Source organism: Danio rerio, chromosome 5, assembly GCF_049306965.1.
Source record: "Danio rerio strain Tuebingen ecotype United States chromosome 5, GRCz12tu, whole genome shotgun sequence".
Taxonomy (NCBI): Eukaryota; Metazoa; Chordata; class Actinopteri; order Cypriniformes; family Danionidae; genus Danio; species Danio rerio.
In genome coordinates, this window is record NC_133180.1 from 34560959 (window position 1) to 34582591 (window position 21633).

General features: G+C 34.7%; 1 protein-coding gene across 2 annotated transcripts; it reads right to left on the bottom strand.

Moving 5' to 3' along the window:
• Positions 1–1633: 1633 nt before the first annotated feature.
• Positions 1634–21301, bottom strand: zgc:63972. Of its 2 annotated transcripts, NM_200354.2 has the most exons (6): positions 21024–21301; positions 17432–17580; positions 9990–10049; positions 9661–9706; positions 9462–9511; positions 1634–2628 (listed from the first exon to the last, which is right to left on the bottom strand). In NM_200354.2, exons 1-6 carry the CDS (start codon positions 21117–21119, stop codon positions 2526–2528), a joined length of 504 nt encoding a protein of 167 aa, NP_956648.2. In that variant the 5' UTR covers positions 21120–21301; the 3' UTR covers positions 1634–2525. The 2 variants fall into 2 exon arrangements, with proteins under 2 accessions (NP_956648.2, NP_001418061.1); NM_001431132.1 differs by lacking the exon at positions 17432–17580.
• Between the last annotated feature and the right edge of the window lie 332 nt (positions 21302–21633).

Consider the following 21633-nt stretch of genomic DNA (forward strand, 5'->3'; position numbering starts at 1 on the left):
GTTGATTGTCTACAGACCAAACCACTGTTATACAATGATTTGCCTAATCTAAGTTATTAGTTAATAAAACTACTATGTTTATAAATGTGTTGAGAAATCTTATTTTCTGTTAAACAGAAATTGGCCAAGAAAAAAGTAAGGGAGGGCCTAATAAATGGAGGGCTAAGAATTCTGACTTCAGCCTTATCTGTATTGTATTTAAATGTGCATGTTCTTGTGCAATCATGTAATTCATCACTTCTGTTCTTGGATTTGTTATTTGAAATCATAAGTCATTGACTGCTTCAGAGTCTTCCCTCTGTTATAACATTCCACATTCTAAACCTAAACCAACTGAGCCCACAGGAATATGGAATATTGTAGACAATCGACATGTTCCTTTAAGCAATAAGTTTGACAAAAAAAAAAATGAAACCAATTAAATTTAGCTAATATATATATATATATATATATATATATATATATATATATATATATATATATATATATATATATATATAAACACATTTAAAAAGAATAAATATTAAAAGGTCAATCAATCATTCAATAAATTGTATTTGAAAGTTGACCATAATTACTTTCAAAGAAAAAAAATAGATCCTGACTATCTAATGAAACATATTTCAAACAAACTTATTCTAAATAAACACTTACATGATGAGATGCTCTGTTGTCATATAAACTGTTATACCACTGAATAAATTTTCATAGAGCATTTGCTTAACTTGTTTGACAGCCAAATGAAGTAACATCTACAGACTTCAAAATGAGGAGTTGATTATTAACCCTTGACCAATGATGCATACAAACTAAACAGTGTAGATACTAAAAGATTAAAACTGCAGTCCATAAGTTTTGCCTCAATCACCATCTCTGTGTGAAATCTGCAACTGCAGTTCACTGTTGTGCTTGAGTGGCTCCTCAGAGTGGATGTGTTAATGTGTGGCTGTCAGTAACAACACCACTGTGGTGCTTTGCTTCGCAATCACATATTCTACATTTTGGAAGTACTGCATGACCCAAATTAGAATTTTCCCCAGAAAATGTCGTCTAAACAAGTAACACATTTGACAACTTTTTCTGAATAAAAAAAATAAGTTAAATTGACTAACTTTGAAAAAAAGATCATATATTATACATTTTTTAAAGGATTTACAAGAATAAATATTCAACAGTCAATCAATAATTTCAAATGATTTAAAAGTTAATAGTCAATTTGAAAGTTGACTAAAACAAAACAGATCCTGACTATTTAATAAAACACTTATCCACTTAAAAACACACATACATGTACAGTCACTGAGCTGTAGCCATACTTTCCTATTTTTCTTCTATACTTAAAGTTACTTAAAACATGAGCCATATGTGCTAAACTTGTTAATGATAACATTTAGCATTGATATAAAAAGTAGCCTTTAATTTAAAACCATTGTTTCACTGTAGGTAGGTGTAACTGGATAGATCATGTTTGGTGACATCATTATGACTGGGTCTCAGTAAATCCTGACACACAAAAGCATTTCCCCTCACATCTGCACTTCTATTGTGCTTTCACAGGTCCGGAAACTCCATTTCAAAAGCCACACCAGTGCACCTAAAGTGAACCCCATTCAACCAAACAACAACCAAAAAATAAAGTTCAGGTACACAGTGTGTTTTTATTTCATTTTCCCCACATTCACGTTTATACAATAGTGAGAATCAACATTTACAGCATAATACAATAAAAATCATCAACAAACATACTGTAGCACATTCAATAATGTTCAATTCATGTAGTCAAAGTTGAAAAAACAAAAAATTTGTTATATTAATGTATTATTTGAGAAACAAACAAAAAAAAATAAATAAAAATCTGCCCAACCACCACATTGGAACGACCAAACAACTGGACATAAGGTACCTTATACAAATGAGCATATTTTAACAATTAAATTGTAAATATAATAAACAGTAAATTGTTTTAGTGTTAAATTAAGTTCTAATTATTATTATAAAGCTGTTCACATCAATCAAAGAATCAATAAATATACAAATGATTAAGTAGTACATAAGTATGCATAACTTACTGTATATGCAATATCTCAGGTCACTGAAACAGACCATTTTAAAAAAGACTCATCTTGAAATTGTCAAAATGTTTTTTTCTTTTTCTTTTTTTCTTTATTAAATCACTTTTTGCTGTGCATTTCCCTGCTTAAGTTTGTCTGACAAACATGGTTTTGTAAACTGTGGATAATGTTGCAATAATTGCAAGTTGCTATTGTTCCTCTATTTGAATGAAAAGCATCCGCTAAATGCATAAATGGACTAGTGTAACCACATCAGAAAAATCTCTTTCCATAAAAACTCATCCAGTAAATGTATACCGTGATCTTCATATTAATAACATTCATTTATCGTTTTTTTCTGTAAGGTCCAGGGTTTTCATTAACCTGAGAATTTGTGCTTGCATGTGCTCCATTAATCCCTTTATGTTTCTGCAAACTGAGTTCCCACAGAAGACATTGTGGGACATTGAGAAGTCAACTGTCAGTTACTGCTTCTGCTATCCACTTCAAGTAGTGCTGGCTTCCATCATTAATGGGAAAAGTGATGATTTCTGGGATGTCATATGGGTGGATGGCTCTGAGGGGACACAAAGGAAATAGAGGTAACATTTCAATAATTCTGATCTCTAACCTGAAAACTAAAAAAATTGCACATTGAAGCAGCTGGCAATTGTGTGGCATTAGAAGGCACTGATGGAATCCTTGTTAGTCATTTTATTATTTCTTATAATCGCTTTAGTGGTGTTTTTGCACAATAATAAGTATTTTTAGTAGAAGCCAAAAAATAAGAATGCATGTTTTTGTATAAATAACAGGCTGTGTAGATTTTCAGTACATTGTTTGAACATGCTGATTCTACAGTACATGCACAATACATGCAACAAGGAAACTGTAAAATTAAGTTCAATTTAATTCAATTCATCTTTATTTCTATAGCGCTTTTACAATGTAGATTGTGCCAAAGTAGCTTAACATAGAAGTTTTAGTAAATTGAAACTGCCAGTCCAATTTTCAGATTCAGTTCAGTTTTAGATTCAGTTCAGTGTGGTTTATTTTTTAGCTCCACAAGTCCCAAAACCAAAAAAGCCAGTGGCGAGAAACAAAACTTAACCAATTGACGAAAATGAAGGGGAAAAAAACCCTAGAGAGAAACCAGGCTCAGGTGGGCTCAACTATTTCTCCCCTGGCCAAACGGTTACCCAAATCACTTCACTGAAATGCTCAGTGAAGTAGTCAACATTTGAAGTGGATCATCACCTTTGATTAAAGTTGTCCTAAAACTATCCAACAACACCCCTTTCTTGTTTTAAAACAATTTTGAAAAACTTTGATCCACTTCAAATGTTGACTACTGTATTCTAAATCAGCAATTTGTTCATGTTTAACAAACATTAGTCAATAGTAAATGTTTACATACTGTACATTGCAGGTTGTGCACTCAAAAGTACAGTAATATCATTTGTTTGTTAAATAACATAGTTTAAAAAAAACACAAGCAAATTTCTCTAAAATTTCAATAATGAAGCAACCAATAAAAAATTACTGGGAATTTTCTGGAAAGAGATCTCATGTAAACAGGCACTTTTTGAAAACACTAGTAAATTTGTTCAGCCAATTTTCCAGAAAAAATTTGTAACATTACTGGTATTATCACAGAATGCTGCTCTGTCTGAATGCAGAAAGAAAACTGCCAGAAAAGCACATACATGCTTAGAACGTGCTGATGTGAAATGTTTGAATCCTTTTCCAGACACATTCAGTTGCTGCTTGTTAGTCAGATAGTTAGTCAGTTTATATGTTCCTTCTTAGTGCCAATGATGGAAAAAATTATCAATAAAATTCTTATGATAGACCCTGTGATTTCCGCTGCATTCAGCTCTGTGATGCGCATAGATGTAAAGGAGTGATTTGTTGAGTCATATTTCGATAAAAAACAGGTAGTCTATCATTTCAAAAAACATCTCATAAGCACTAACACACACTCAAACGTACATCTTGACATGAATGCGTTTATATCTTTCATCAAAGTTGTTCACAATTCTTTTCCACAGAATTTGTAACGTAGTCAAATATGTAAACAAAGTGTTTTTTAGCTGCAGATAGCGCTTCTGCCTCAGATGGTAGATCTGATCACATTCCTATTAAGTATTTTGGTTCTTCTCTGGGACAAAAGCAGCTGCATGAATGCTAAAGTTTCAAATGAAAGTAAAACCATCAAGAAAAATCCTGACCCACTTCATGTTTACAAATACAAGCACAGCCCATTAGAGGTCATTTCTGCGGCCCGTTCTTCGTACCTTGCTTAAATGATCTAAGATGATTTGGCAGATCCTGGATCTGTTCATCTTGATAACTGATCTCTGGCTAATTTGGTTCTTTAAACAAGTTCGCAAATCAGATTAAAATATCTGGATAAACTGATCTGAGATCGCTGTGTGTGTTGTAAAGGACAGATCTATCAATCCTCGAAATCATGATCAGCAACGCAACGATTGGCTGACGACAGCAGCGTAATGACATCATCTGATTAATATTCAATTATCCATGTGAGCTACATTACATAAAATGAGCAGTAAATGGTTTGTTAAATTTGACATGCAATAACTTTCCACGTTTGTTGTGGGCTGCAGGCTTTACACTTTCATGTGTCAAGACTATTCATCATGTATTTCAATGCATATCAATGTATTTAGTTCTACATTTAGACAATATTTTATTATAGTAGCCTAGGTCTACTCAAGTTTTATTAATCGGCGTAAGGAATAACTGTATAAATTAATTTCGCTTTAAAAAAAGCATTTTTGATATCGGTAAAGGTATCAATAACCGGCATATTAGTGATCAAAACATGTGCTTGACTGCATAAACTATTATACTTTTTTTCTTATTTTTTTAAAAGTCGAATATTGTGCATGTACGCATTTGCATTTTCTTCTCTTTGAAGCACAAGGTGGCAGTCTTAACTTTACATATATAGTTAAAAATAAATATATATTTACTATTTTCCCGTATGTGTATATAACTACTGCAAGAAAATGTCAGCATTCGGTACATACAATACACCTGATCTAACCCCGTTTATATAAAATTAACCTGCTCCTATTCAGGTTTGAGCTACTAGAACTGTTACTATGACAACAAGTCTCAGATGAGATTTGAAGAATGAAATGATCCTGGATCGTTTCAAATTGTCAACATCTAAATCCAGCTAATTGAGTAAATCCAGCTAATTGAGTAATCCACGTACGAAGAAAGGACCCCTAGTTAATGACGTCAGAATAAACCAGTATTTTGAAATGGATGTACCAACGGTCCAAAAAATAAATAAAAATCCAGAACGTCCTTGCCTTTGAGAAAAGTTTTTTTTTTTTAATAGTGATTTACCGTTAAAGCTATTTTAGACATTTTCTGGATTTTTAATAGTATTACCAGGTGAAAGGGACTAATGACGTGCTGTATAGTGGCATATATGAGCTGTGCATTGATGGATTTTTTCTTTAGTCATTGGACTTTCAGCAGGAAAAAAAAACATACTGAACTGAACTAAACTAAACTGAACTTCACCTCTGAAAACTGGACTGACACAGTTTCAATTTACTAGAAATTCTATGTTTCGCTGCTTTGACACAATCTACATTGTAAATTAAGAATTGAATTAAATATGTGTCTTTTACTAGTCACTTATAAGTGCAGTATTTAGTTTATAACTCTAATGTCTGAACCCAGAAAACAGCATTGACCTCATGCGCTAAATGAGCAGTGCTCAAGTTGCTGAGTTTAACTGCTTCAACACACATGCCAGGAGCTTTCTAGTACACCTAGTAAGAGCTTGATTAGCTGGTTCAGGTGCATCTAATTGAGGTTGAAGCTAAACTCTGCAGGACACTGGCCCATGGGTACCACTGTGCTAAACAAACCAACAGCAAAATGTCCTCAAAAATCTCCTCAAATCCAAGATAAGGTGGTAAGATGAGGAATGTCAACTTGCAGCCTTTGATTTAGATCTGCTTACAGTTGATTATTATAACTTTTTTGCAGCTTTCATATTTTCATTAAACATCAGATGTTTTTGTCACTTTTTGTTGACTGAACTCTGCAACCTTGCAAAGACATTTTCTATTCAAGAACAACATCATGAACATGAACTAAAACAGCTTCCTAAAGCTTTGTAGCTTTAGGGTTTATTAAGGGTGCTTTTGCTAACATTTTTTGGACAGCATTCGGTTTTCTACATTTCAGTTTTTTTATTAACATTATTATCAGCCAAAATAATATTTGCAGTTAATAAAAAAAAAACTGTGAAAACTACTCTAATGAAGGTTGAAAAGTTCCAGACCCCAAACATTTCTACAATAGTGTCCAATTATGTTGTTACTGAAAGCTCAGTTTAACAGCAGAAATTCTGTTCTTCAACACAAGGTGTTCAGAGACTGGCTCCATTCTTCACATCCTCCAGGTGTGTAAATTGAAGTTTCAACTGAAATAGCCAGTTTCAATACCACAGCTGGAGTCTCGAAAGCTTCTTTCTACCTCAAAGTGTTCATGTGCACCACAGGCTTGACTAGTCATTAAATCATTCAGGCTCTTTGAAAGCTCTGAGAAAAAGTTGTCCCGGATTTAAGTCAGACACGTATATAAATAGTTTTCTACATTCAGTTATCCATACTGCCATATTTCTGTCTTAGAATTTTAACCTGCGACTTATATTAATGGATATGCTCTGGCTTCAGTCCTTTATTCATTTTTTCACAACAACCCTTAAAGTGCGCAAGGTAAATGTTATTTGACCTTACAGGTAGTACAAAAGGAGGATTTTGTTAAGATTCAGACGACATCCTTCATACAAAGATGCTCTGTTGTCATGGAAACTTTTATACCAATGAATAAACCTTCATACAGCATTTGCTCAACTTGTTTGTCAGTAAAACTGTGTCTATACTGACTTGATGGTTACGATTTGATTATTATAGACACGTCTGCAGAAATATTCAAACTGAAGAACGTAAGTGTTGTCTTGATTACCATCTTTGTAATTTTGCATTACATTTCAATGTTTGAGTTAAATTGTGTTTTAGTGGCTCCTCAGAGTGAACTAATCTAATGTGTTGCTGCCAGTAACTGAACCGCTGTGATGCTTTGGTTCGCAATTACAGATTCTACATTTTGGAAGAACTGTATGACCCAGATTATCAGAAAACATCATCTGAGCACGCAACACATCTAACATTTTTCTAACTAACTAAAGAAAAGAACAAAGCATTAAATCTGACATTAATTCTCGAAATTATTATAAATGTTATACTTTGTTCTCAGTTATTATTAACAACATAAGAATTATGTGAACGCCTGTGTTGAGTGTGTATTACAGTAAATACCATTACCACTCAAATTAGAACACATTATCGCAGGTTTACCATTGTCAATCCAGCTAAGGTAGGGAGATTTGAACTCTAGGTGCCCTATCATACACCCAACGCAATAAGGCGCAAGACATGTTTGGCGCGATTTGTTGCTATTTTTAGACTGGTGCAACCCTAATTTTCACGTTTTTTTAACACATTGTATAAATAGCAAATCTATTTACGCTACTTTGTGGACTCGTGCATGTTCCTGTCTATAAATGAGGCGTGTTAAGGTGCATTGTTGCTGTGTTGCTATTTTAAGGAAGTGAAATAGACTGCGCTGTTAGTAAAAGTAAAAGCTGGTCTAAATTACAGTGCAGAGTGCTTAGTTATGTGCCTAAGCATTTTCAAATGCTTAATACATACAGAATTTACAGCAATAAGCAAATATCTTTACATATGAAAAAAATAAAAGACAAAATAATTTTTTACTACATAAAGATGAAGTCAGAATTATTAAAGCCCCTGAATTATTAGCCCCCCTTGATTATTGTTTACCCAATTTCTGTTTAGAGGAGAGAATATTATTTCAACACATTTCTAAATTTATTAGTTTTAATAACTGATTTATTTGATCTTTGCCATGATGACAGTAAATTATATTTGACTGGATATTTTTTAAAGGGTGACACGGTGACTAGTGGGTAGCATGTTCATCTCACAGCAAGTTTGCTGGTTAGAGCCTCAGCTGGGTCAGTTGGGATTTCTGTGTAGAGTTGCATGTTCTCGCCGTGTTCTTGTGCGTTTCCTCCGAGTACTCTGGATTCACCCACAAGTCCAAAGACATGTGGTACAGGTGAATTGGGTATGCTACAATTGTCTGTGAGTGTGAATGAGAGTATATGGGTGTTTCCCAGTGATGGGTTGCAGCTGGAAGGGCATCCACTGCTTAAAAATATGCTGAGTAGGTTGTCGGTTCATTCTGATAAAAATTATCAGACATACTGTGAAAATTTCATTGCTCTGTTAAACATCATTTGGAAAATATTTGAAAAATAAAAATACAAAAATTTAAGAGGGGCTTAATAATTCTGGTTTTAACAAAAGATACACTACCTCCATGCTTTCTTCATGTCCAGGGTGATTTATTCAGTTTATTTATGACAATTTGCATTTTTAATATAATGTTAAAATTATTAGTAGTGTTATTTATTATATGCATATTTATATTGATTTTTAATTGAAACAAGTTTAGATTTGTCCATCTGTCGGGTTTAGAGACGTCTGCATCACAATATGGGGCATAAGAATAGGAAGTGTATTTTGATATAACTTTTGACTACACTCCATTATTATTGATCATTTATTCGTTTGCTGGAAATTAGAACTGAACTAGTTAAAAATAGTTTAAAAAAAATCTTTGCGCTTAAACAAAATTAAATATGTAGGTTAATAGATATCTACAGTGGAGTGCGTACAACAATGTTTCCTTATCCATGAAAGTAAAGAAGTAAAGTAAAGAGTAAAAGTAAAGTAAAAAGAAAGTAAAGAGGCAGAATGGAGGAGGAGGCTCGTTCTTTATCCTCGCGCAGCAGGTGGTCTGTTTAACTGTTTTCTGACTAGTGAAGCGTTCAGTTTTTCCACTAACAAAGTCTGTCATGTAAATAGTAAATGCACCATGGCATGACGCAACTGACTTTTAAAAAGAATAGGAGATGAGACTCTGATTGGTTTATTCTCAAAACACACCCATAACTCATTAAGAGAATAAGCTCAACCCTGTTAGACCATCCGCCGAGGCGCAAAGAGAATTTTTCCGACCTTAAAATAGCAAAAGTGGATTCGGACATGCCCTTAATGCTTTTGCGCTTTAGACTTTGCGGCTAGATTGTTAAAATATAGCCCAAAATTTTCTGCACTTGCTCAAATATGTATAGTTTTTGGCCAAAAAATAAAAGGTGCGGACTGCAGCTTCTTTTTAAAAAAGGGAAACATTTGTGTGAGTTTTGTGCAGATCTCTAAGGTATTAACTCAGTTTTTAAGCAATGGTGAAAAGAAACATACTTACGTGATATAAGTCATAAGTCTCTGCACAAGAGATGTTTTTGTCCTCACAAGCTGAAAATAGAAACCCTATTGTAATCATGCACAGCATTTTTATAATCCCAACATAAGAAATACAGTTATAATAATTACTGACAGAGAACAGCTGCATACACTGTAAAACTAATTTGAAATTGTAAAGAAATATGAAAAAAAAAACATACCAGTAGTATTTCTGTGGCATCCCTAATCTCACCTTTCCAGTAGTACCTGAAATTAATAAAAAGTTAAAAACAATGTGAATTAAATTTAGTATTAAACGATTGCATTCATTTATTTGCTTAAATCTTACAGAAAAACATTTTTAAAAATGTTCACCTGAAATTTCAAAAATTGATTCAGAGTATTTTTTTAGAAATGAAATGATTGTCCTTCATTACATAAACAGTCAGTTAATCATTTATATACAGTGTTGGTAAAAATTACACTTCAGCTGTAGTGTTTTGGCTTCAAGGGTTTAGAGTGGGTGAAAGGTTAAACTCGCTGGTCTTACATAGTGGCAGTACGAGGAAATATATTCACACATGCTGCCAGCCTTTTCTCCATGATGATTCTAACAAAACAAAAACATAAAGAGATGGACATAAATTAGCTTCTCTGTATATGCATACAATTACATCACGAGTCAAAGGCAAATTGTGCACACACACCTCATCTGAATGTAGGTTTAATATCGTACTGTACATAGACTGGAACAAAACCCCTTTGAATAGATCATGTTTCTTAGCTGCTGTTAATACGATTGCTTTACTCAATGCCTTACTAGAAAGTAGACTGTACAAAATGTTTTTCCCCTCTTCTTCTAATCAAGTGCACATTACATTTTAATGAATTTTACATTAAATTAATTAGTGGAGTGCTGTTGTTAATGTTTTTTTTTCTCAGCTTCTAGGAAGAAATTTGTAAATTGCAACCATTCTACATTACAGCATTACTGAAAGCCTAAACACAGCATTACTATTTTACATTACATACAGCATCATACTATAGGCTTTACAACATATACTGAACAATATATCAAGTGGACTTGACAATGTTCACATAATTCTTGAACAATAAATTATTTTCATTGTTTCTGACCCATGCAAATCAGGTTATCACAGCAACATTTCATACCACAATGCTTAAAAATACACAAGGTTAATATTTTAAACAAGCATAGTTAGAAAGGCGGACTGGTAGACAGAAAGAGAGAGCACTAACATGAAAATTGAGCTAAAACTAGCTAATAATAACAACTTTTGTTTCTACGTTTTCAATTGTTTAGCTTGACACGTTTTGGTTTTATTCTTTAGCTGTGCTGCCATAGCCTTTTACCAACTGAAAATGTACCCACTTTTATTTCTAATGCATCTGCCATTACCTCATACTACTTAATATACTACCTTGTGTATTCCTTTGACAATAGAATCATGCAGGATTCTTCCAACCTTGGCAAGACATCATTTGGTAACCCTGACCTCAAGTCTGCAATCCCAAAAGATTTCAATTTTTAGTTTGCACAATGCCCATATTCCCCATTCATGCATTTTCACAGAAACAGGATGGATTCCTGGTGGTTCTGAATCTATTGGAATTCCAGGTGGCATGGTCCTCCTGAACTTCAAGAACCGCTCTGCTTTGATGAGCTTCTAGAGGGCAGTCTTATGATTTAACAGCTGTTAAGTGCTCGTTAACGAGAGATTAATGAGAAAATAAATCATAATGCATAAGAGTAAATATGGAGACTCAGGTCGAGATACTCTACAGGGGTTCTCAAACTAAAATAAAAAAAATGAAGAAAAATAGAGAAATTTCAAATTTGAATTAGATGAAGAAAAAAACTGAAACAAATGCAACCATATCTCTTTTTGTTGCTGCTGAAATGTTAAAAAGTATAACAAGAGGGAATTAGACACTCAAGACCAAAATAAAAATCAGTGTTTACAGCAAGCTATTTTAACAGAAGGTCAAACTCACAAACTCTGCTTCATTTACAGATAGATCTATCATAAAAGCAGAAGTTTTATTCAGGTGAAAGTAGTTGTTTAAACCATATTATTTTTATTATTGTTTATATCTGATTTATTATTAAAAAAAATTCTCTTCAAAAAAATCAATTAATACTGAATTTATATTTGCATTTTAGGCCTTGTTTCTTAGTTGACACTGAATAATCACTGCATTATTATTCTGAAAGATAAGTCTTTCAACATGGTTTGAAAAATAAGCACTGCCTCAGTTAAGGTTAAAAGAAATGTCATCAAACATACAGGCCAGAAACACATTAATCCTTGCAATAAAGATTTGCTTCCTCAAATCCAAACACCAACTTTGCCAAGCAGTGTATTTAACACACACATTTATAACCACCCCTGGAATGTACATTGCACTAGGTGCAGGTCAATGTGCAACTGATTAAATAATGTTATCAATAAAATATGTAATGTTCTTTAAAAGTGTGTGGTTGCGTTTTTATGCTATCAAATTGTTGTAAAGACAAAGTTTGTCATAAACACAAACTCATGAAAACATAAAGCTTTTTGTCATTTTGAGTACTAGGTGTCGCACAGTTTGTCCGTAAAATTGCCGACACCTCAGAACTTTAATCTTGGACAATATGCCTTATGGGTTGTTCACATGACATTGTGGTAGAATTCATCTAAGGTGCTGCATGGGTGGCCCAATGATGAGCTGCTGTCTAGCCATGTGTCTTCCACATCTCACTGATGCCAGAAAAAGTGTGGACATTCCTCACATTGCTTGTGCATTGTTCTCAGTGGCCATTGTGAGACAAATCACCAGCAGCTATAACAGTGGTGACCAGAGCAATGTGTAACAAGACACAGTTTGTCACAAACTTCTGCATAAAAGCATCTGTAGCCAATAACCCAGCTGGGTTCCCATATTAACACCATGCCACTATCAACAATTAATGAAATGGGGTCAAGATGTTTGAGCTTGAACCCTGGATGATTGATAGAAAGTGATCTATTCTGATCAATCACCATTTGCGTTGCATTACATTGACAGGTTTGTTCAGATATTACCAACATTAATTAACAACTGAGGTTATGACACATTAATGTAATGTTATTCAGGATATACAGTAAAAATATATTTTCATGGGACACTTCAGGCTTCAGAATCCCAACAGCAAACCCAGGAAAGCTATGGTAGAAAGTCCACTCACTTATGGCAAATATGTTCTCTGCAAGTGACGTACATCACCAGCAGGATGATTTGCCATCTTCGAATCTTCACGGTATTTGAAGAACATGCTAGTGAATTTTTGTTAATGTCTTGGCCTCTCAACTTCCCTGACATGAACCCGATCATACAGTTGTGGTTAGACTTGGAAAATTGTGTTTGTGATACGTGTTGACATTATGGTTCCAGAAAACAGAGACCTGGGGTCTATTCTTCGTACATGGATTACTCAATTAGCTTGATTTGGATGTTGACGATTTAACACAATCCAGGATCGTTTCGTTCTTCAAAACTCATCTGAGACTAGTTGTCATAGCAACAGTTCTTGTAGCTCAGAAAGGTAATAATATTTATATATATAAAAAAATAACTCATGCAATCTGCACTCCGACATAAGTAAAAGTAAAGTACATAAGTAAAAAGCCATCTGGTGGTTCAAAGGGAAAATTTAATGATATGAACTTTTTAGATACAAACGCGTACACGCACACTATTCGACTTAAATTATTATTCTTTTTTTTTATTTTTTTTTATGCAGTCATGAATGTGTTTTGACCGCAAATATGCCAGTGATTTGATGCTTCGCAAAAGTTGCACACACCATACAGTTATTACTTACATCGATTAAAAAACTTGAGGTTGCCTAAGCTACTATAATAAAGAAAATCTTCTCTAAATGTAAAACTAAATACACCTATATGCATTGAAATACATGATGGATACTCTTGACACATGAAAGTGTAAAGCCTGCAGCCCACAACAAATGTGGAAAGTTATTGTGTAATACGCATCATATTTAACAAACCGCTTACTGTGAACTTGATGTAATTTTGCTCACATGGATAATAGAATATTAATCAAATGATGTCATTAGGCTGCTGTGCCGTCAGCCAATCAGCATTGCTGATGATGATTTTGAGGATTGATAGATCTGTCCTTCACAACACACGCAACAATCTCAGATCAGTTTACCCAGAAATTTTAATCTGATTTGCGAACTTGTTTGAAGATTCAAATTAGCTAGAGATCAGTTATCAAGATTAAAAGATCCAGGATCTGCCAAATCATCTTAGATCATTTAAGCAAGGTACATAGAACGGACCCCTGTTGCCAGCTCACTGAATCAACATCTTGCCAGGTGGCAGCTGTTTTGTGGATTAAATGAGGCTATCAGATAGATGGTCATAATATAATGGCTCATCTTTTGCTTATACACTTATCAGCCACTTTATTAGGTACACCTGTCGGACTGCTCATTAACTCAAATTTCTAATCAGCCAATCGTATGGCAGCAACTCAATGCATTTAGGCATGTAGACATGATCGAGACGATCTGCTGCAGTTCAAACCGAGGATCAGAATGGGAAAGAAAGGTGATTTAAGTGACTTTGAACGTGGCATGCTTGTGGTGCCAAACGGGCTGGTTTAAGTATTTCAGAAATTGCTGATCTACTGAGATTTTCACCCACAACCATTTTTGTGGTTTACAGAGAATAAACAAAAAAAAAAAAGAGAAAACATCCAAGGAGTGGCAGTTCTGTGGGCACAAATCCCTTGTTGATGCCAGAGGAGAATGGCCAGACTGGTTCGAGCTGATAGAAAGGCAACTTAAATAACTCAAGTAATACAAATAATCACTCATTACAACAGAGGTATGCAGAAGAGAATCTCTGAATACACAACACGTCCAACCTTGAGGCAGATGGGCTACAGCAGCAGAAGACCACACCAGGTGCCACTCCTGTCAGCTAAGAACAAGAAACTGAGGCTAAATTTGCACAGGGTCACTAAAATTGGACAATAAAAGATTGGAAAAACATTGCCTGGTCTGGACATTCAGAGGTAGGGTCAGAATTTGGCGTCAACAACATGAAACATGGGTCCAACCTGGTACTAGTAAGGTGTACCTAATAAGGTTAGTAAGTGTATGTATATTTGTGTTACTAAACCTAGCCTACTAGTCCTGCTGTAGCATTGCCACTGATGAGCCATGATATGCAGCCGACAAGCACACAGAAAGATCCTGTTCCACAAGGTAAACACATTGGCGTTTCATTCTTGGAATCCGCATAAGAATTAAAAACAGATTTGGTAGCAGATATGGCCTGTTGAGGAACGTATGACTCTGAGTCGCTTTAAAAGTCGAAATTTAATTTCCTTGTTTTGTTTTGTTTTAGTTCATGTTAGCTTTATTTTGGGGGTTAACATTTATTATTGTTTATTTGTTCAGAATTGTTTTTTTATGTTCTATTTCCAATTTCTAAATATTCTCAAGATTAAAATAATCTGTGTTCTTTGATGATTTTTCGGTTTAATTTAAAACTTTCAATGCATCATTGGACAAATGTGAGTTTTTTTACAATAATATCTCAGTTCATACAAACACAGCTAGACTGCAGTTAAAACTATATTTTATAAGTACAGTGCATGTTGTATTATTTATGATAACGAGTTGAGGTAAGAATAATAAGGTCAAGAAACTTTTTGATGACACAAACCACAGAGCATTTAATTACAAAGTACATCAGCAGCTAAAACATTTAATCAGATAAAGCATTTTACAATACTAAGTAGGTTGTCAGAAAGCAAAGGCTATTATATGCACAGACATTAGATTATCATTCCATTCCAAAGACATATTTCTGCTGTATAAAGTTGTCACTAAACAAGCTAAGGTGCACAACATTTCATTTTTGCTGCTAATAGTTTCACTATTGACAAAATCACGTATGCAGTGCAACCATTAAGCAGTGCAGTATTTGCTTATCAGTGTTTACCCTAGGTTTTTCTTCTTTTTTTTTTTTGGTGGGGTATTCCGCTTGGGGGTGTGGCGCGACTGTTCAGACTAACTTAAGGAGTCATCATGGTGTTAATTTGTTTCTTTTAATGACAGCAGTAAATGACTGAACAATTATTTGAACAGTAAAAGCATTAAACTAAAATGTAACATTCATTTTTATATCTTTTTTTTTTTTATCCACAAAGTGTGTAGCTTGTCACTGCAGTGTATTGATTTTAGTATACTTTACTTTTATACTTGACCTTTACTAAAGTATAATTTTTCCTAAAGGTGTATTTGCTGACTTAATTACTAAGATCAGTCTCGTACAGCCAGGGAAAGTATTGTCGCTCTGACAGCCAAGCTGGGTCAAAGCTAGGGAAGCTCTATTCAGGATTTTTACAGCTGATATTGTATCGGCTGGTACTGAGTACCAATACTAATGCCTCAAGCTTTATAATGCATTAAGCACATATTCCCTCTAAATATAAACCTTAAGAGAAGATCTTGCCTTATCTAAGAGAATAAATGAAGGATGCTGCTAATAAAGCCTTAAACACAAGCAGCTTTACAGAAAATAATTCATCCATTCATTCGACTTCAGCTTATTTATTAGGGGTCTCCACAGCAAATGAACCGCCACAGAAAATATTAACACACAGATATAAACATTGGTAAGAAAAATTACAAATAAAAGAAAAATAAATGAATGAAATTACAAACAATGCAACTTGGAAACACTGCAAATGATGAAAGAAGAGTTCAACATGTCTAAATCAAAAAACAAGTTTGGAGCGCATGTTTGATGCATTTGAATTAAAATGCACACCTATAAATTTAATACTTCTTTACTAAAAGGAAATGGGCCTATACACCGTTTATTGCAATAAGTATATTACAAGAAGTTATATCATTAAATATTCATGTAAAAAAGGGTTTTATTTTACCTAATAATTCCAGCCAGCTTTAAATAACTTTTGCAATATTGTCAAAAACACAGAACTTTCAGTAGTTATATGTAAAAAGGCCTAAAAATATATTCAAATATATTGCTTGTCTCCAACTATTGACAGCAGATCACTCAATGAGAGAGAGAGAGAAGGATTTGCACTTGCCATATCTTTACTGCTCTATTCATTTAACCTAACAAATGTAATGTTAAGACCATCACTGTGGCTCTTGCGATGTGTTCTCTTTTCCATTTCTCATGGCGTCGCCAAGATTTCAGAGTATTTTAATCCATTTTTGGGGATCACGGAGGTGGTGTAAATTTGCGGGAGACTTACGGAGCTTCCGGGAGAGGTCTTTAGATTAACGAGACACTAGATAGCAGCAATCACTCTGCTCACGTCACAGCAGCTTAAAACACTGGAAATACAATGGCTGTACTTGCAACAAAGAGCATCACTCATGCAAGTTGCACCAATAAACACGCATAATATACAGAAGCACGTGCATCTTCGGCCTTGTCAGGTGTAGCGCGCACACTCTCATTCCATACAGCAGAGAATGGCTGCGTGAACTCCACCGTGCGCGATTTAGAGAGCAGAAATTGGTAATCGCTCGACCAATTAAAGACAGAAATTTCATGCTGTTGTGTAAATAAAATATTACAAGTTTAGCTTTTTAGCTTGTTTATTAAAATAAGTTGTGATCTGGTGCAATATAGAAAACAACATTAACTTGACTTCAAGGGGGCGGGGAAAGCCGTTGGGAGGGCCCCCCTAAATTAATGGTAAGGGAAACACTGCTTATATTTTCGTATGGTCGTGAAGAAGCCGCCAGCACTGAGAAGAAGGAAGCGAATATGTATATGTATGTACACACACACACACACACACACACACAACAAGCCCTTATCATGGCTAAAGGAAAATTATGTCACTTAGTGACTATAGAGCGGATCATTATTTCTGAATAATTCATCCTTGAGTGGGTTAATGAATAACTGAGAATGTGTACTGTACCTTCCAATGTCTCTGGCAGTTTGTTCAGTAGGACAGTTGACAAGCAACAGTGAGTGATATCCTGACACATATTTTCCTGTGAAGGCAGAGTAAATTTGAACCCCTAGTGTCCTCAGAACAGGGTATAGGGCGAGAGTCACTACTAGAAGCTACAGAAATAAAAGAGAGAGGAGAAAGAGAATACAGTTATGAATTATGTAATCTAATATCATAACATTTCTAGAATGTATGAAAACAATGCATTTTTCCAGTTATCTTTCAAGTCAATATGAATAAAACCTGAAATAATACAAGCTCTCCCTTAAGGGTCAACTGTTGAGTGAATTTATGTGTGTGTGTGTGTGTGTGTGTGTGTGTGTGTGTGTGTGTGTGTGTGTGTGTGTGTGTGTGTGTGTGTGTGTGTGTGTGTGTGTGTATCTGTAAAGTTGGCTTTAAAAATCAAATACATGTCCTTTTCTTATTTCTTAATTCATTCATTTGTTCGTTCATCTTCTTTTGGCTTGGTCCCTTTATTAATCTGGGGTCGCTACAGCAGAATGAACAGCAAACTTATCCAGCATATGTTTTACACAGCGGATGGCCTTCCAGCTGCAACCCACCACTGGGAAACATCCATACGCACTCATTCACACACATACACTATGGACAACTTTAGCTTACCCAATTCACCTATACCACACATCTTTGGACTTGTAAAGGAAACCCACGCAAACACGGGGAGAACATGCAAACTCCATACTGAAACACCAACTGACCCAGCCAAGGCTTGAAGCATTGACCATCTTGCTGTGAGGCAATTGTGCTACCCACTGCACCACTGTGCTGCCCCATTTTTTAATTAGATCAGAATCAAATGAATTGATAAATGAATAATGTAAAAATTAATAATGTTACATTTACACAACAGTCATTTACTAAATAATGTACTTGTAATATCTTTGTTTAGAGAAACAACCTGTAAAAGTGCTTGTAATCTTAACGGGTTCACACAAACTTATTCAGAAAGCATGCTTTAAATAAAATGTGTTTCTTTTCTGTCTATGATTAAACTAATGTGTGAAATTCTTGGTTAAATTAGAGACAGATTTCAGAAAAATGTCAAACCACTAAAGAAAAAACTGCAGACAGGAAATGTAAAATTAAAAAAAAAACTTATGCACTTGCATGCAATTTTAAAATTGATTTTATGATCAGAGAACAAATGGTGATATTTGGAGAAATACAACACTAGAGATTAGTAACTTTCATCATATTTGTTATACACAATCATACTTTTATATTTTACTTTGTAGTCTAGAAGAATACCATAAAAACATAATTGGGCAGTTTTTAAATTAATTAAAATATGCATTTAATTACTTGGCATTTAATTATTTGTAATTTGCTGGACCAAAGAATATCAGATGTGATTTGTCATTAAATACTTTGAGACTGTATGTTGTTGCTAAAATGCTTAATCAAATGTGCCAAATAATTTACCCCCAGTTAATATGACTAACAAATACAGAGTTTAGCTACGGTAAATGCAAATAAATTACATGACACATCCTCTAGGACCCAGGTTATTATTATTATGACGATTATTATTATTATTATTATTATTAAGCACAGTAAGCAGAAAGAAATATGTAATAATCAAGATTCAAAATACAATGCCTTCAAATGCAATTCAGTTAAAATATCTAATGTTTTGAAACAATAATTTGTGTTAATGCATCACTACATACAGGCTTGAAACAACATGGGGGTCAGAAAATGATGACAGGCCTTTCTATTTTAGTTAGAGTTAAAATAACATTTTTATGATTGGCATGATTCACAAATAATACAAGAATTATTAAAATGCAGCACACAATGATATACATGTAGACAAACTCAATGACTGGTTACATTTTTACTTTACATTATTAATTACGGTTGCATTATTAATTTCCGATGGGCGGCACGGTGGCTCAGTGGTAACCACTGTTGCCTCACAGCAAGGTCACTGGTTCGAGTCCTGGCTGGGCCAGTTGGCATTTCTGTGTGGAGTTGCATGTACTCTCAGTGTTTGCATGGATTTCCTCTGGGTGCTCCAGTTTCCGCTTAATTCAATGACATGTGCTGTAGGTGAATTAGGTAAACAAAATGGGCTGTAGTGTATGAGTGCATGTATAAATGCGAGAGTGTATGGGTGTTTTTCAGTATTGGGATTGCAGCTGAAAGGGCATCCGCTGCACAAAACATATGCCAAGTAGTTGGCTAATCATTTCACTGTGGTGACTCCTAATAAATAAGGGACTAGGGCAAAGGAAAATACGAACTCTACAGTTGGTTTAGTCTATACAGTATATGTTAGCCAAATTTAATTTGAATCCGCCCAGTTGCGAATATCTTCCCCAATTTATATAAAAATAAACTGATTTAACTGTTAGCTTACTCCTGTTAAACAAATATTTAAATAAAGTGAATCTTTCTTTTTTAGGCATATTGACCCGAGTAAGAAAACCATATGAATGTACACAAAAACAGCATAAACAAAAGGGACTTTGCAAGTATGGGAACAATCCCCAACTTCAACCATTAATGTGAGGATCGCAAAGCACTCATCAGCTGATCTTGAGGAATTACTGCTGAATGCACAACCACAGAGCCACACAAGGAATTAAACATACATTATTGTGTTCGATAGGAAAAGAACAGTGAGGGATTATCCTACGATGACCTGATAAGATTATATTTGCCACAAGAATGCAGTCAGTGCTTGCTCAGCTCTTGAGAAAGAACCCTTGCTATTTAGTTGAGAAATTTATATTACTGCACTCTTGAGGAAAAATAGTTTTACCACAAATTTACACAACAGCATGGTTTTATTGTAGTTTAATCATCATTAACAATTTTACACAAAATAATACATATTCAATGTATCAGAAAACGTAATTACTATGCTTTTACAATTAAATAACCATTGTTAATTTATGTAAGGGGCTATATTTTTGGTACTACTATAGTTTTTAATTAAAAAGTATATTAAAAGTGCATTAAAAGTATATTAATTAAAATTTATTTTACAAATAAACGCTGGAAAGAAAACAGAAACCATCACAGAATTTTCATTTGAATGCATACATTACAAACTGTATTGATTTTAATACAAACAGTAATGGTTGTTTGGGTCTCTACTAGTAATTTTTTTTAGATTCCTATTGGTTCCTGATTGAGAATGTCCCAAAACGCATTAGAAACCATTAAAGGGTAAGTTTTGATGGTTAAAGTGTAACGTTTTATAGTGTTTTAATGTTGTTTGTGGAGTTACATCGCTAGAACTCTTTCAATAGGGAATGGTGGGCTGAGACGCAACACAAACAGTACAATCCCAGACTTAATTCTTTTCAGAAATTCTCCAAAGTTCCTGGTTTCTTAATAGCTTGCTAATGATTAACTCGCAGGCTATTTTGGTGCTCAAAAGCAGTTCTTCAAGTTTACGGTTTTTAAAGGCAAAGTAACGTGAATCACGTTTAAGCATGTCTGCGGCGTTCAACTTGCCAAACACGTGCAGCTCAAGTCCCTCAGTATAAATGTCACGTATCTAGAGGAATAAAACTGGATTTACCACGCAGAAGACCACAAATCCTGATCGAGGGACAGCAGAAGACATGATGTCCTTGGGATTCCGCTGATAAAAGTAATCCGGTTTGTTGTCTTGCATAATTATTTCACGGCACTAAAAGTTACATTGCGGGTGAAGTCTAGTGCGCAACTTTTGGTTCAGCTCGCCAGGTGTTCGCCGCCCGACAGGTTCATCTCACTGACTAACCCATCAGAGTCAGCGTCTGACAGTTTGGACAGTCTGCTCTTGTCCCAAAGCTGCAGCGTGTGGCGCTTGATGCTGATTGACTGACGCTCATATCCGGATACGGGAGCCTCCAATCACGAGCGGTGCGCGAGTCTCATCATAAGAGGATTGGAAACCTAATAAACTTAAGTGCTGCTTCTGACTCTTTGCACTGCAGTTTGTTATGGACTACAGCCGCACGAATGCTTTATTTCAGCCTTTTAGAGGTTAAATGTTCTGGTAAATGGCTAACGTGGGAGTAAATAGTCTCTCCTCCTCCTATTTGTAGTTCGATAAACTTGGTAAGCTGAAACATTCAGACCCACCCACGGTAATATAAATATAGCTATGAAGATACCGTAGTTATTAAAGGGCGATTGAGAGGCAA